The sequence below is a fragment of the Anticarsia gemmatalis genome, chromosome 2 (assembly GCF_050436995.1).
Source record: "Anticarsia gemmatalis isolate Benzon Research Colony breed Stoneville strain chromosome 2, ilAntGemm2 primary, whole genome shotgun sequence".
Classification (NCBI taxonomy): Eukaryota; Metazoa; Arthropoda; class Insecta; order Lepidoptera; family Erebidae; genus Anticarsia; species Anticarsia gemmatalis.
Genome location: NC_134746.1, coordinates 14,565,356 through 14,581,981, shown reverse-complemented (window position 1 = coordinate 14,581,981; position 16,626 = coordinate 14,565,356). Strand labels below are relative to the sequence as shown.

Genomic DNA, 16,626 nt, shown 5'->3' with positions numbered 1-16,626 from the left:
AAAATCAATCCCTATTCCCTTGTGTAAAATGACGACTGTATTTAACCAATAAAAGTTTTTTACTATCGTGGTTTGTACACATAATACTAAAATGTTAAACGGTTCTCAAACGCGATGACATATTTGACCAATTTCATGATTAATCAAACATCTGATGTTTGTGTTCTCGTATTGACAGTTTTACTAGACTACAGTTCTGTTTACTATAACTAGCTATCCAAGTTTAGCCGGAAGGTTAGTACCGAGTTAATGAGTAACAGTCGATAGCAATAAACAAATTTACTGAACCACTGACTCACTGCAACACTCATCGTGATTATAACACAACTTTGTAATCGGCTGTCATTGCCTTTTCACTTCCTAATCGATATGACAGCCAATAAACTTATGATATCGGTACATACTTACATAGTTCTCGATCAATATCGATTTGAGTTCATCTACACTATTACATACTTGTGTAAGCATATTAATATTTTTTCCGTACTACGGTTTCTACATACCACTGCATTCAAACTCCTCCATTCCCTAACTATTTTTATTTTCTGCTCTCTACATCTAAATCATCTCTTATTTTAAATAAACATGCAAATTAATGTATGTTCTTCTGAGACCTACAATTGCGTTATATTCCCAGTGCGAATGAACTTATACGGAAATACACCGACCACTAATTAGCGCGCTGGAATTCCGATTGTCAATACAATTATTTATTACAATTAGTTGCTATAAATTGTGTTCACAAGTACATTAAATTGTAATCAAACGCTGGGGCAATTATAATTATAATATACATTTTATTAGAGGTCGGTGTATAATTTATCGGGCAGTAGTGAAGGCGTAAGTGCGCGGGTGTGTGTATCGTTTACTTTCTCCCGGCGGCGGCGCGGCGGCGCGGGGGATGGGTGGCCGCGCTCTAACGAGACTTATGGTAATTAAGCGCAGACGCCGCCGCCATGCGCCATGAGACGCGCACCACGCGCCACGATGGACGGGTGAAGGCTCACTGCACACTCGATGACTAACGCAGACACTCGTGATCGCGTGATACTAATCAATCTTAGGGAAATAATCTCAGAGATTTTTCAGTTTTGCCAGCTGTATCACGCTCATAAGATGCAATAAAATCTGATTAGTAATACTGCCTCTGTGGTTTGAGTGTTACTGTATACGACTACTGATCACAAGGCCTCGGGTTTGATTCCAGGATACTCCTCTTTTTTTGAATTGTTACGGATAACTCGGAATTATAACATGTTTGGTTTATATCAAGAAGCCAAACATTAACCATGTGTCACCACACATCAAGTCCATACACACTGTTTAGGTAAATCGGCGAATTAAAAAAAAATACTAACAAAAACCTTTACGAAAACCTTCGAATTATTCAGCACAACAACCCAATTTCCTCGAACACCTAAGATAATAAACATTGGCCTCAATCACATCTAAAACAAATAGACTTATGTAAATCGTTTAGTCGTACAGTGGCTGTGTGTGCAGGTGTCCTAAGCGGGACGCAAATAGTGCGCACGCGCACATTACGCAACGCGCCGCGGCTCCAGTTTCAGCGGTCTGAAGCTCGGCCGGGCGACGTTGTAACTGATCCGCAGGTGCCCGCACCACTCACATACACACGTGCACTTGTTCAACAACAAGCTGTTTACACGTGCCATTGATTTATCCTACATTAGCAGCTAGATAGAGCTGCTTTTCTAAGCAATGTTTCTTCGACTGGGCAATCACGGAGAACTAGGGAATTTAGTCAATTTAGCCAGTTTATTGAAATACTATGCTGTCTACTGAAAATCACTTCTTAATCTATACTTAGCTCTACGTTAGACAAATTACGCCTTTTTGAGTAGGTTCTAACCTATTAACGTGACCAATCAGGCTACCTGATACGGAGTGGACATTAAAGATCATGATAATGATGATTGTTTCCAAACCATTCCATTACCATCTAACTGACCATTTAGCTAATTATGCATGTGAGTGCGCACGCGCACGCGCATGTTCAGTAGACGCGGCGACGTCAGTATCGCGTTACTATCGCACTGGCGAATGATATCAACTGTGCTTTGTTCACTAGTAGCTAGTGTAGGTACGCTTAAGTTCATTATTTATTACCGGCTTAACGACCACTCTAATGAATACATTTCGACTTACTAAATATCCGGCTTATACAACGAGAAAGCGAAATTATTAATCATAATGACGTCTTTGACGAACGTTCTCGCTTGCAATAAAAATTCTTGGGACATTTTTGAGGCTTCGTCTGGATATTTTCAATTACGCATTGCAAGCCCCCGGAGGCAATAAAAGCGGCGTGAATGTGCCCTCCAGACGAACGCGGGTCGATAGAGGGGGCGGGAGAGCCCAGACACACAGACACACACACAGCTATATGTACATGTACCCGCAGTTCACCGTTAAATACTGGGTATTCCATGAGTCATGGAATTTCGACTAATTCGCACGTTAGTTGAAACAAACTGAGCGCGGGTCAATTGAGCGAATGATTGCGGTTGCAATAACTCAAGCTAATTCATTGACGAGCACATTTGTATCATGAATCAAACTCATTTTGAAACTGCATCAATTTACAATAGCAGTGGACAAAAAAAGATAAAGCAGAGTAAATGCTGTAACATAAGTTTTGTGAACTTAGCTAGATTATTAGTATAAGTAAAATAACTATAATTTACAATAGAGCTAATTGCAATCACAGAGTGTGAATCATTTTAGCTGATAAGTAGTCTTATAGCCTGTGGGCAGTAGCATAGACCAGTAGTCGTTGCGAAACAACTCCTGTGCTGATCAACCAGATACATTTTGTACAGCTATCATGCTATTTTTGGCAAATTGTGTAGGTTGTCTATTGTCATGCTACCTCGGAACAGTAATAAGGAAAAAGTAAAAATTATCTGATAATGTTCATTATTTATCATTAAGTACAAAATATTTAGCCATGAAAAATGAATACCTATTTATTTTTCTCTAACTAAACTTTTGCCTCGGTGCTCTCCTAAAGATACTCCAATCGTTTTCACTTGAAGACTTAAATTGAACAATGTAGCCAAATCTTAAAAAAATATTTACGTCTCAAAATCTATTAACCTTGTTAAACGTAGCCATTGTCAATAGTTAATCAACTTATTTTAAAAGTTGCACGTAAAGTCGTTAGAATGGTGAACAATCCTTGCTAGAAGCAACAACAGCTGTGCTCAAATCAAGATAGTTATTCAATAACAATGCTTGTATCGGCTGCGACCACCTGCCCGCCGCCCGCCGCCCGCCGTCTGATCTGTATCGAACTGCAGCGTTACCACCAAAGGTCGCCTCGTATCTACACAACAATGGAAAACTTGTGTTATCACACAATTACGATTTGTTCCACTTTGAGGACAAGTTTAATGTACCTCTTACTTCTGTGATTGATTGTAAATTATTGTAATAGGTGTCTGGTTTTGACAACTAGTTCCGCGTTTGTTTTAGCAGTTCTGAATGTTTGATAATCAATTATTATTGTGCTATACGTACCAGGATCTAGATTTTAGTACAGGACCTATATGTTCTAAACACCCTAACAGGCATTATCATAAGGGCTTAACCCCCACGGTAAAGTAGCCAAGCATGACGATGCGACGCATTTAAAAACAAAACTTCCTACACGTAGACAACAATAATGAAAAATAATCTTATCAAGCGGAAAAAAATATAGGGCCATTCAAGATTCACCTCACACCTAAGCCTGAAATAAGAACAAGACGTTTACAAAGCAACCAGTCGAAACAATAGCTAGAATGCAAGTTATCGTAAAACACACAAGGTAAATCGGTTATCGGCTTGGAAAGTAAAAACGTTTAATTAAAGCGGTGTGTATTATCGAGCACGTGGGGCGCGACACGTGGCCGCCGACGCCGCGACGTCCGTAACACACTCTACTAACACCGGACGTGCATGACCAACACAGAGACCAAGCATGGAGCATCCAAGAAAACGTCGCCTGATCGATCGCTCACGTTTTTCGCAGCCATACGTTTAATATGAAAGTCTTGTAAAAAAGTTTCACGTTGTTACGAAGGATCTCCTGTGATTTGTATGATAAAAGTTACGTTAAGAAACAAAATTTGAGAGTAGATTACCTGAGTTTTGATCATGTCTCAGACACGTGATTTTCGTGTGATACGACGAAATGAGGAGAAAACATTCAATTATCATTGAAGCGGTAAATATCGATTATGTCCACAGCACAAGCCCTAGCTCTACACACGTCTAGACGTATACGTCGGTCACCCCACGCATAATGCGACAGGCAGACGGCTACATGTATGTGCGTGCGACGCACGGACGCACCGAGGAGCGAGGGTCGATGGCATGCCGGTGAAGCCAGACTGACCAAATAAAGACGACTCGAGATAACTACACATTGCGACATGTCGCATGCCACGCTGTGTTAGCACATAAGCCGCTTACTATATGCGATGTTTCGACATTCATTAGATCCGATCTCTAAAATGTTTCAATATTGGACTGTTGCAATTTAGATACCTACCCCCCTTCTATTTCAAGCTTAAAGTTGTATTTCAGAATATTTCCTTGTCAAGAAAACAAATAATATTTTGAAATGGTAGCAGCTAAACACCAGCTCCAAAAAGCCAATAAAGATTAGTGTCCATTAATAGATGATAAAAAGCTAATAAATAATGTATTTATGGCAAGCTTGTAATCGCAATGTAATCCGCGCTTTAGATACGGTATCATGTCACACTGACGCCGGGCTGGTGCGTCGCGGCACTACTCGCCAGTACTTGCGGCGCTCACGGAAACCTGAGCGCACTGCCTTTGACGTCACTAGCCACCAAAATAGCAACAATTGCATTTATGTCAAAGCAGAGTGTTCAATTATAAGTGACGTCACGTGCTAGTAACTATGCTGAGTCGACTACAAGACATTCTGCGTGATGAGGGACCTATTTTCCTGATCAAGGTATTTCTATATTTGCTCTTTTTGCTTACCATGAAATATGTGTATTGCACAATACGTGTCTAAACGTGCCTATACGTGGGTGTCCCGTTTTGTCAATAGTTGCTAACGAGGCAATGATCGATTGTCACAGATACACGTGTAACAACATGTGTAAAACAAATGTTATAGATATAGAGATTAAATACAATTCAATGTTTTTTGTAAGAACATAATGACGATGTTTCTAATGAGTGAACATATTACCTAGTTCTTTATCAACGTGTTGTTTGTCACTACTTAAGAGTATATTAACTACGTCAGCAGTATTTACCAAATACTTCAATAATCCTGTAATCGTTCTGAGATAAAATACTTATTTTTTTTTTATATTTAAAAGCATTACTATCATTATACTTTCCGGCTTTGGTATTAATTTCTTTTACTTTTCGTTTTGACAAATAATCTTCTATTTCCTTTAAGTCCTAAGCAGGGTTGATAGATTACTATAGTCCTTTAGTCACGAACTCTTCAAGCAATATGTAATTACTCGGCGAAAGTGTGAGTGGACTTTACATAATACAAAAACTCCCCCGCCCACTTGTAGCGATAAATGAATGAGGCCCTCATACCGTTCGGCAATCAATACTTATTGCATTCCACGGCTGACACGAGCCTCTCGGTACAGCCGCGCTATCAGCAGGTTCCTTGAGGTCGTTGGCCTATTTGTCTGGGAAACATCCTATATTACCAGTCCCGACTGGCGACGCTACTCAAAAACTATTGGAATTTGTCATTCATAGGTAACTGCCGCATCCAGTTTGTGTATCGTGCGAAGAACAGGTGTTACTTAATCGATATCTTTAAGAAAAAGCCTTGGTGGTGGTTTCACCCATAAAGAATTCAAAATGTTTGACATTTCTTACTATTTCCTTTTGTCGTGATTTGCTTCAATTCATCAGAAAAGAGTCAAATGTATAATTGTAGCATTTAGTGGAATGAGTATTTGTGATGTTCTTCTGCGAAAAATGTTATGAAGCAGTGTCATTACCTTTACACTACGGCCATTCTCTCGCTTAGTTACAAAATGCGTTCTGTTTAACAAAAATGTATAAACACAACCCAGTATGTAGGTTGTCAACATTGAGGTTTTACTCGTAGCCGAGCCGCAAACTGCGATAAAGCAGTAATTAGAACGAATATCCTCGTAACTGTGACCATTTAATATTATATTACAATATTTGCTTGTAATTAAAGTATATTTTTAATTCCACGGGGGAAAAACAATAGGGTTTTGGTTATAAATTGAAGTGCGTCATTGGTATCGGATGTTTTCGAGTCGTTCGTGTATTAAATCGTCTGATGTCGGGCGTGAGGGGAGAGTGACGTGCTTGATTATACGTGTGCGTCGCTGCACGGAACCCCACTGTTAGTTACTGAAGCCCTGCTTCCTGGTGATAGATTTACATTTGTGCAAAATACCGTTCGTAGAAGGGTTGCTTTTGGTATATAACAGCTAGATTGACATGCTCAAATAATCACGTGTTCAAACTGCCGGAGAATAAGGTTTCTCTCATCCCAAGTCATAAGAAATGCAAACAGTAATTCGTTCAGCCTTTCTCTTATTAATAACTTAGCGTTGGCATCTCTATCCAATCGAAGTTAAGTAAATATATTATTTTAAATTATCTCTCAATCCTCTCTCTCTGAACCCCTGCTCACTCATACCTAACAATCCCGTCAAATATTCAACACCATTACAAACATAGGACACAATAATTCCTCTTTGTTTGTTTATGGGGAATCACTGTGCAGTGAGTCAAGTGACCACAACTGTTATCAGAGACCGCGCACGCGCATGCACCCACACGGGAGCGCCTGATGCAGAGCTATAATACATTAGACTAGCACTACTAGTACTACTAGTGCAATAGTGCTAATGTCACGCAATGTTATTGTTTGATGAACTACCCGATAATTATTGTTATATTACGATGTGCTACATACGAGCTGCGAGTGTAATCGACAGCTGTAGCGGACGTGACGCCGATACGATAGACCTCATTGCACAGCCTTTGTGTGCACATCTTACTCATACAGATAGCAACGAAAATGGAGCACCAACTAACGACTATCAACTGGACATATTATTTGATGAATTGTGTCCGAAAATAGGTTATTCTGTAAATAGAGTGGGCATTTGTCATATGTAGGTACCTATGTGTTTATTGTAGTGCGCAGTTACAAGCTCACTGACAATTTTCCTGTAAACTTACTTCAATTGTACATAATAAACCATAAATAAATAATAAATACTGAAGGCGTTTAAGGAATGATCAACATAATGTATTATACGACTTTATAATTAATAATTAAATCAGTTACTTGCAAATATATGAGGCAGGAAAAATTTTACGTTGACATGCTTATTGAGTAAGTTGTATTAAAAAACAGCGAATATCAAGAAGTCAATAAACTTGATTACATTTAAACCAAAGGAATGTCATCCTACTGAGAACGTTCTTTTTTTTTCTTTTTTCTCCTATCATAAAGTCTTTACCGACATTTCACAGAGAGTAGTTTATGGCGAAACCCGTGAATGCGCTTAATCATTTCTATAGGCGCTTCGTTCGTTCACATTTTTATTAGGCTTCTAGCGTCTCTATCAAGACTAGCGTACATAACTAGAGTATACTCATGTGGTTCCATGGTACAGGGGGTACAATGGCACGTACATGTAGTTCTCACAGTAACCGGTACCCGGTGCGAGTGCGTTTCCCTTGAACCCGCGGTGGCCGCGCTCCGGGCGCTCTGCCCCGTCACGGTCACCGGACGCGGCCAGATTCCGACGCTAATCGGACACACGGTTTGGGAGATGCCTACACCACAAACAGACTAAACTTGGTGCTACGTTTTCTCTACTACATTCCCGCGATGGAAACTGAGCCGCCTTCTTCCTAGAACATCGATGTTGACTTACCAACTCACGAGAATAAACGTTTCAAATTGCTTGTGTACCTACTTTATACTTGAGTCGCGAAGTTGTTTACAAATGGTAAGGTAAAGTTACAGTGGTTGCTGTATGGTCATGGAACTTTGTCTGTGCTGCCGTAATGAACTGTCCTCAATCCAGCCGAAATGCTTAATGGAACGTCGTAAATCATAACACATTCTTCATAGTCCTTCAGATGCCTTATCTGAAGGACTCTCATCATTCTAATAATATTAAAGTGGATAGAGTTACATAATAGCAAGGTTCTGTCCCTCGGACATGCGATAACTCCTCCATGCGTCAGGTCCATGACATGCCAGCCGTTTGATGCGAATGACCGTGAGGTTATTGCTAGTTTTTCTCTAACTATTCCGAAACTAACGGTAACGTCGTGACTGCACCTTTTAACGTCTAATCTATAACGAATAAGTGATAATTTGTCGCGTATTACTCGAAAATGTTGCGAACATTCACTTAAATGTTATTAAACTCATTTATATTAGACTTTGCTCTTGTATATTTCGTAACACGGCACTGGCGGACTAGTTAAATTATTCCGTGTAGTGAAGATACGCACTCGTTCCGTACGGAGCTCGCTTATCGAGTGGATGTGGATGCAAATGTAGTAATCTGGCCGGAAGAGAACCCCGGTGTGATCATTTACTCGCTCTCGATAATATAATTATAATATATGCGGTGCAATTACTCGCCTATATAATTGTAATTAACGTGCGGTGCTTTTTGTTTCATCGCTTTGTTCGTGGTTACATCACCGGTCGAACGCGATAATTGGATGGAACCGTGCGTCGTGACGAATGTGCGCGGAGAATCGATGGCGTTCACATGTGAAATTGACAACATTCGCGAATTTTGACTGAGTTTTTGAAAATCTTACAGCTCAAATGAATGTTCAAAATCTGTGTTGTATAGCGTCGTGTGTTGTTATCATATAAAACTGCACCGACCACGTTGTTTGCGTCGTGCTTGATCGTAAAAAGTGCATTAAATAACGCGCAAAGTAATTATGTTTTTGTCGTAGCTATAAATATAATTTGCCCGCAATGTCAGTGTGTTGACCACGTGCTAACATGTTACACTAACCTGTTTATATACCAACAAGAACATTTCAAATCCCAACACAAAATTGCCAATGATATTACACTCGAGCTCGTCTGCTCAGAGCAATACGACCCTCTTACTTATTGGAGCATTTAAGTTATAAACCACAAAAGGCGGAATTTTATATCATCAGATAACTTATGCCGAAGGATTTTAAAGTATTTCTAACACATGGAAAATCTGTCAAAATGATCGGTCTTAAGTTATTCCTTGAACTAAATTACCTGACAATGAGAAAATGGGCTTAATTAATGAATTGCAAAACTAATTACTTACACACAAGACTTGTGTCTCTTTGAAGTAATAACATGTTAATTTGTTCGTGTTCTAGGCGGGTGAGCCGGGCGTGGTGGTGCTGCGGCCGGAGGCGCTGGCGCGCGGCGACTCGGACTCGGAGTCGGAGCTGGACGGCGGGCCGCCCTCGCCCTGCGCCGTGCGCTTCATCAACGACAACGTGCTCATCAACGGACGCTCCTCCATGCCCAACAAGCCTAACAAGGACAGGATCGCCAAGGTATACTATACACTCCTATGTAATTGCTCACTTGCAGGGGATATGCTACGGTTATGTAACATCGGACACAAGTTAACCATCATGAATAAACAATGCGTGCAGCAGTTCAAAAGTAATAAGTATCAATTCCTGACGGTGAAGTTCTAGCCCACAGGTGGCTAGTATGGTAGATTAAAGCCTTTCTAATCTGATCATAACACATCAGACTTTTTGTCACCCAAGTGCAAGCCACAGCTCCAAAATAATCAGAAGTAATCCCTCGCCGGTAGCAGCATCGTGATCGCGGTCCGCAAGTGATATTGAACGAGTAATAGCAAGTGAGTGTGTAGTGTGTCGGTCATTACCGCGGATCAATTAATACCGGTTCCGACAAGTGACCCACGCCCGCCGCACGCACGCCCGCACCGCGCCGCCGTGAACCTGCGCCAGTGTACGCGACGTAACACTTGAACTTATTGTTCACTACCTGCTTCTGATCACTATATGGAGAAGATAGGATGAGGGGAAATATTTGCTTTTTAATCAAGATATGTGAAACTGGCTGTGAATTTTGAGTAATTTTCGGCGAATACGATTAATTAATAAATTGTTTCTTTGTCTTTTGAGGAATGGTTAAGAGATTTAGGCTGTACGTTTGTCTTTATTATACCAGCCTCAGAACTTCGATGTTCTCATTCCCTGCACCCAATTTCAACAGAAGTCTACTACTATATTTGATCTGAAAGTTTCAAATGGTTTTCACGTAGAGGAAAATTCTTGTTAATCCTTATAGGTCATGAGTGTATTTTTAGCTTATTGAAATGGCGTAATCATATCGAATGCCTATTGTGTAGCTTAAATATAACAATCGAGATTTTTCGCTACACACTTCCGTTGAACCCAGTTTAGGTTAAGGAATAAACACTCATGTTAGCACCTTTCTTAAAAATATACAGGTAGCATATCTTATGATGTCATTAGGAATATTACGAAGACTATTACGCAACGCTACACAAATGTTAGTAAGTAACAGTTAAGATCAGAGGCGACGTCTTCACGGTGCACCGCAGGGGCACGTGTGCTCGGCGGCCCGTGACGCGGTCGCTGCCCGATGCACATGCACTTTACACACACATAACACAGTGCAACATACACACAGGCACACGTGTCTCGACGCATTCCACTCACACTGAATCACACACAAAAATGCAACAAAATCAACACTTTATTGATGTGTTATTAGTACTTTTGTCACACTTTTGAGGGTCACTTCTTAAACGTGAGTCACTGAATTGATCTCTAGCAGAACAAGAGTATTAAGATTTTCGAATTCGATTGTCCAGGCACAGGAGGCACAGTCACTTTATTTGGTAAAAATGTTTTGGATAAGTGCTACAGGATACGATTCTACCGTGTTTTAAAGAATTGCCAAAAAGGATCCTATTGATCGATCGCCGGATTGAAAATACCTGGAAGAGCTACTGGTCCATGAAAGCGCTAATGAACGGTGACCTTCCAATGTCTCTCAAGCGTAAACTCATCGACATGTGTATTCTGCCCGTCCTAACTTACGGAGCGCAAACATGGTCACTGATTGAGTCTCAAAAGTCCAAACTCAAGGTTTGCCAAAGAGCCATAGAACGCAGTGTTCTTGGAATAAAATTAATAGACAAAATCCGAAACTCGGACATAGGTTCACGGACGAGGCAGAGCCAAGAAGCGCTGGCTTGACGATCTAGATGCGTTTAATATTAATTGGGGGAGGCCTTTGCTCAGCAGTGGGACAATACGGGCTAACAAAAAGAAATCCTAATTCTAGTAAGAAAAGACGTGATTAGTACTTGAGAAAAATCTCTGTTTGATAAAAGGTATTATAATAGTGCACATAGCACACACACACACACACACACACACACACACACACACACACACACACACACACACACACACACACACACACACACACACACACACACACACACACACACACACACACACACACACACACACACACACACACACACACACACACACACACACACACACACACACACACACACACACACACACACACACACACACACACACACACACACACACACACACACACACACACACACACACACACACACACACACACACACACACACACACACACACACACACACACACACACACACACACACACACACACACACACACACACACACACACACACACACACACACACACACACACACACACACACACACACACACACACACACACACACACACACACACACACACACACACACACACACACACACACACACACACACACACACACACACACACACACACACACACACACACACACACACACACACACACACACACACACACACACACACACACACACACACACACACACACACACACACACACACACACACACACACACACACACACACACACACACACACACACACACACACACACACACACACACACACACACACACACACACACACACACACACACACACACACACACACACACACACACACACACACACACACACACACACACACACACACACACACACACACACACACACACACACACACACACACACACACACACACACACACACACACACACACACACACACACACACACACACACACACACACACACACACACACACACACACACACACACACACACACACACACACACACACACACACACACACACACACACACACACACACACACACACACACACACACACACACACACACACACACACACACACACACACACACACACACACACACACACACACACACACACACACACACACACACACACACACACACACACACACACACACACACACACACACACACACACACACACACACACACACACACACACACACACACACACACACACACACACACACACACACACACACACACACACACACACACACACACACACACACACACACACACACACACACACACACACACACACACACACACACACACACACACACACACACACACACACACACACACACACACACACACACACACACACACACACACACACACACACACACACACACACACACACACACACACACACACACACACACACACACACACACACACACACACACACACACACACACACACACACACACACACACACACACACACACACACGTTACATAAGTAGTAAATTAAAACATTATAGTGCGAAACGCGATTATATTCTTAACTATTACTTATATAATACAGTGTACTTTCTTACAATCAAACACACTTGAAAGAGGTAACCAGGGCTCGTATTTTTCGCCTAGTTTGTGGTGAACTCAGGTCGCAGACACTCACGAGTATTTCAAGAAACTGAAGCCTTTGAGTTGATTTAACGATGAACTTGAGAATGCTCTCTATTTCTTCAAGTCTCCTTCCTATATTAGGCTATTGATTTAGAAGAATTGATAGCATATATAGCATATTTTTATAGTTTTAAACGTCAGCAGTTAAGAATATTTAGGCAGAAGTCGGTATGTAGTGTATTTAATTAAAAATGGTATAAACCTACATTCGATCGTTAATTATCCTGTTGCTTATTAAACCTATTTATTACATTTTGAAAAGTACGTCACAAGGAATATTCCAGGGAAAATCAACCGTTAACTTTAGTTGCGGAAAAAATATTGTTTTAAACAGTACAAATGATTCAAAATATACAATTTAATCAAAAACCATAATAGATTTATCAGTGTTAAATCTGTTTGTTATACATTTTCAGCTGAAGCTGCAGTTCGATGATTCGCTGACGCGCACGTTCGAGTACCCGTCGGAGACGTCCCTGTGCGAGGAGTCCCCGTCGCCGCCGCCCGCCGCCCCCGCCCCCGCGCCCGCGCCCTGCCCCGCGCAGCCCGCGCCCGCCGCGCCCGCGCCGCAGCTCGCCGAGTCGCCGCTGCTGGCGCCGCTCGCCGCCAACACACATATAGGTAACACAACACATATGACTTCATTAATCGTACCAACGTTCGTCTATGCAACTATCAGACCAATTTAGGAAAAAGTATAAAAAACATCATAAGGTCCTAATAGACCTTAAACCAGCCTCAACACTATACCCTTCTATGATTAGCATGTCATGTCTATATCAAACAATTTATTTGTGTTACCTTACCGTTAAACAACAGTAGACGTTTTCCCAGACGTATGATTTTAATGCATAATGTTGTGTACAAAACAATCTCAACCTTGGCACGTCGACCTAGACGAGTGACGTCACGGCTGGTGTGAACTATTATAAAAACAATGTCCTTATCGTGAGATCTGTGACCGTACCACCCGGTACCGCACTTTTTATTACATTTTTTCTAAAACACAACACATAGCAAACTTTATTACTAAAATGTAGAAAAAAGACTTGAAAACGTCAATGCATATTTAAATTACTTTATTTTGTAGCTCTTTGAGATTAAATTAAACGCTGAATGACATTTTAGCACTAATTCACTAGCCTCAAATCTTATTTGGTAACTGAGGATCCGCTCCCATCTAAAACTAATAGAACTATATTATCTTGTAAATTAATTTCTAGACATAGATGGGTTCTGGATCCAACTTCGTATCAGCAGAATAGCCTTGCTTTGTCAGAGTATAGAATTTACCGTCTAGTTGCATGCCTAAAATTTGATGAATTCTGTCGTAGGATATAGATTTTGAAAGTAGTAGTGTCATTAGTGAGTCACATACTGAGTGAGGTGGTGTGTTCTGAAGGACGCCGGCGTCGTAACCTTTACCAGGCATAGCACAGATTAACACCCACGTGACCATGTTTATACAACAAGTGTAGGTACGCGGCCACGCGTTGTAGTGATAACTTCATGTTTTGAGACTGAACAGCCGAAACAATCATTGTTTGGTGTACTGTCGTACTAGTCATGTAAGTTTAACAAACGCTTACTATTTTTTGGTGAAAGATTTGATAGAACAATTGTCTGTTTTGAGAAGTTCACGTTACTTAAAAGAGAGTAAAGTCATTATTTACAGTGTACATTTATTACATTTTGATTCTAGTACTTTCTCTCATATACTAGGGTAATACCCTTGTATCTAATGTTTTCTCAATGTAAAATAACACGTACCAATCTGCAAAAAGATAATAGCATCGATCATAGAAATTACAACATTTAAAGTAACTATATTAATTATCATGTCACACTATAATCTTGATTGAACCAAGAATTTTATTGACACTAGATCAAAGGCTCAGGCATCCGAGCTCTTGGTGGAGGGCAATAGCGGGTTTTAGGACAAATGATAAATAACAAAAGAATATTGGTATAACTATTTAACTATATAAAGAAGGTACTGAAAGGCTTTTCCTTGTAAAAGTGCCAGTTTTCTACAGAGGGTTGAGAATCTATGCATAAGACTTTAAATAGCTAGCCACATACATGATTGTCTCCATACTTCACCAGTAAAATATAAAATATGTAACAATATGAAATATGAATGTGTGTCACAAGTGCGTTCCCACGTGGCGCCTTGAAGTGCTTCTCGACATTGACTCAGTCTGTGCGCTGAGCACTGTGTGTGCCAAATCTCTGCCACCACTTATCATCACACTCTCTGGAGTGTTTACTATCATATTTTTACTATGATGTTTTACTTATTAACTTTTTTTAATCCATTTCTGGCCCCATGCTGGGCAAGAGCGAGGGGGAGGTGTAGGGCCTTGAGTCCATCACACTGGCTAAGTGTGGGTTGGGGACTTTGCATGCCCTCAATAAATTTTTGCCATGCAAGGTTTCATCACGATGTTTTCCGTCACCGTTATAGCAAGTGATAATTATTTCTAATACACACATAACTTCGAAAGTCATTGGTGTGTTGCCACGGGTTCGAACCTGCAACCACTTGCGTTAAGCTAATCAATCATGAAGTAAATGTTATCATTGTTATCCATTGTTCAAAGTTCGGACATATTATTATAATAGATGTAAGATGATTATTCTATCCGTTTATTTAGCCAGCCAACTGCAACCACTTGTTTTTTGTAATATCCTTCAAAAACGATATGCTGCTTGTTGTGAGAGCAATCCATTTGTCAACGCGATAACTTGTCAAGTGCACGCCTAAAATACGTAGAGATATCGATATTGATATTTAGCTTCCAAAATAAACATATATGACATTGATATGACCCACCATGATAAAGTAGTATGCGGTAGTTCATCTTGTGGTAGATGAATCTTGCTCTACCTAGTTCGATTTCTAGGCCGGGCAAAGTGTTATAAAATAGCTACTTATTTAACTGATTGTTCGGATGCCAAACGGTTACACACGAAACACCAAGCAAACGATCGCACTTAACCCGATAACGCGCAATAATATCAAAACAAATAAATCCTGCCAATACGTCGTTACATAATGGATCAATAAAACAGCGTTTGACAATAATGATAGTACTGCCTCGACACTGGACACTTGACCCCTCACCCGACACAATGACTCGCGACACACGACACTCACGCTACTCAATCATAATTACACACACACACACACACACACACACACACACACACACACACACACATACTCTCGTTATATTGTAACTATCTATTATTCACCATGCTTCCTCATTGACAAGTTATCTTGTCACTCACAATATATCACATTATATGCTCAACTTTGAACTGTACTCATATAAACTAATAGAAACAATCTTTATTAGGTTTTTATTGCTCTCATATTCAATTGGTTCGGATCTATTCATAGATCTAGTAATTAATTAGATAATAGACTTCTATTACCAGTTCGCTGGTTGCTAGATCGAATAGTGGAGTTAACTATTGTCTAATGGTACATAGCAAATTCAATTGATAACTAATCAATTTTTAGTTAAGGAAAGGTCTAAGATAAGCTATCAGGCTACAATTGTAGCAAGAAAATCTAGACAACCTGATGGTCGAATACAGAAGTGTATCTCAACATTAGGCAACTTTTAGGAATCAGCTGTTTCTTTGGCGGGAA

At 40.6% G+C, this 16,626-nt stretch overlaps 1 protein-coding gene across 4 annotated transcripts in view; it reads left to right on the top strand.

Moving 5' to 3' along the window:
- Positions 1-16,626, top strand: part of LOC142986029 (uncharacterized) — a 37,985-nt gene that overhangs the window by 16,835 nt on the left and 4,524 nt on the right. For all 4 annotated transcript variants that reach the window (XM_076134267.1, XM_076134266.1, XM_076134264.1 and 1 more), the window contains 2 exons: positions 9,412-9,594; positions 13,382-13,586. In XM_076134267.1, coding sequence (XP_075990382.1) covers positions 9,412-9,594; positions 13,382-13,586 — 388 coding nt within the window. The remainder of the gene's footprint in view (positions 1-9,411; positions 9,595-13,381; positions 13,587-16,626) is intronic.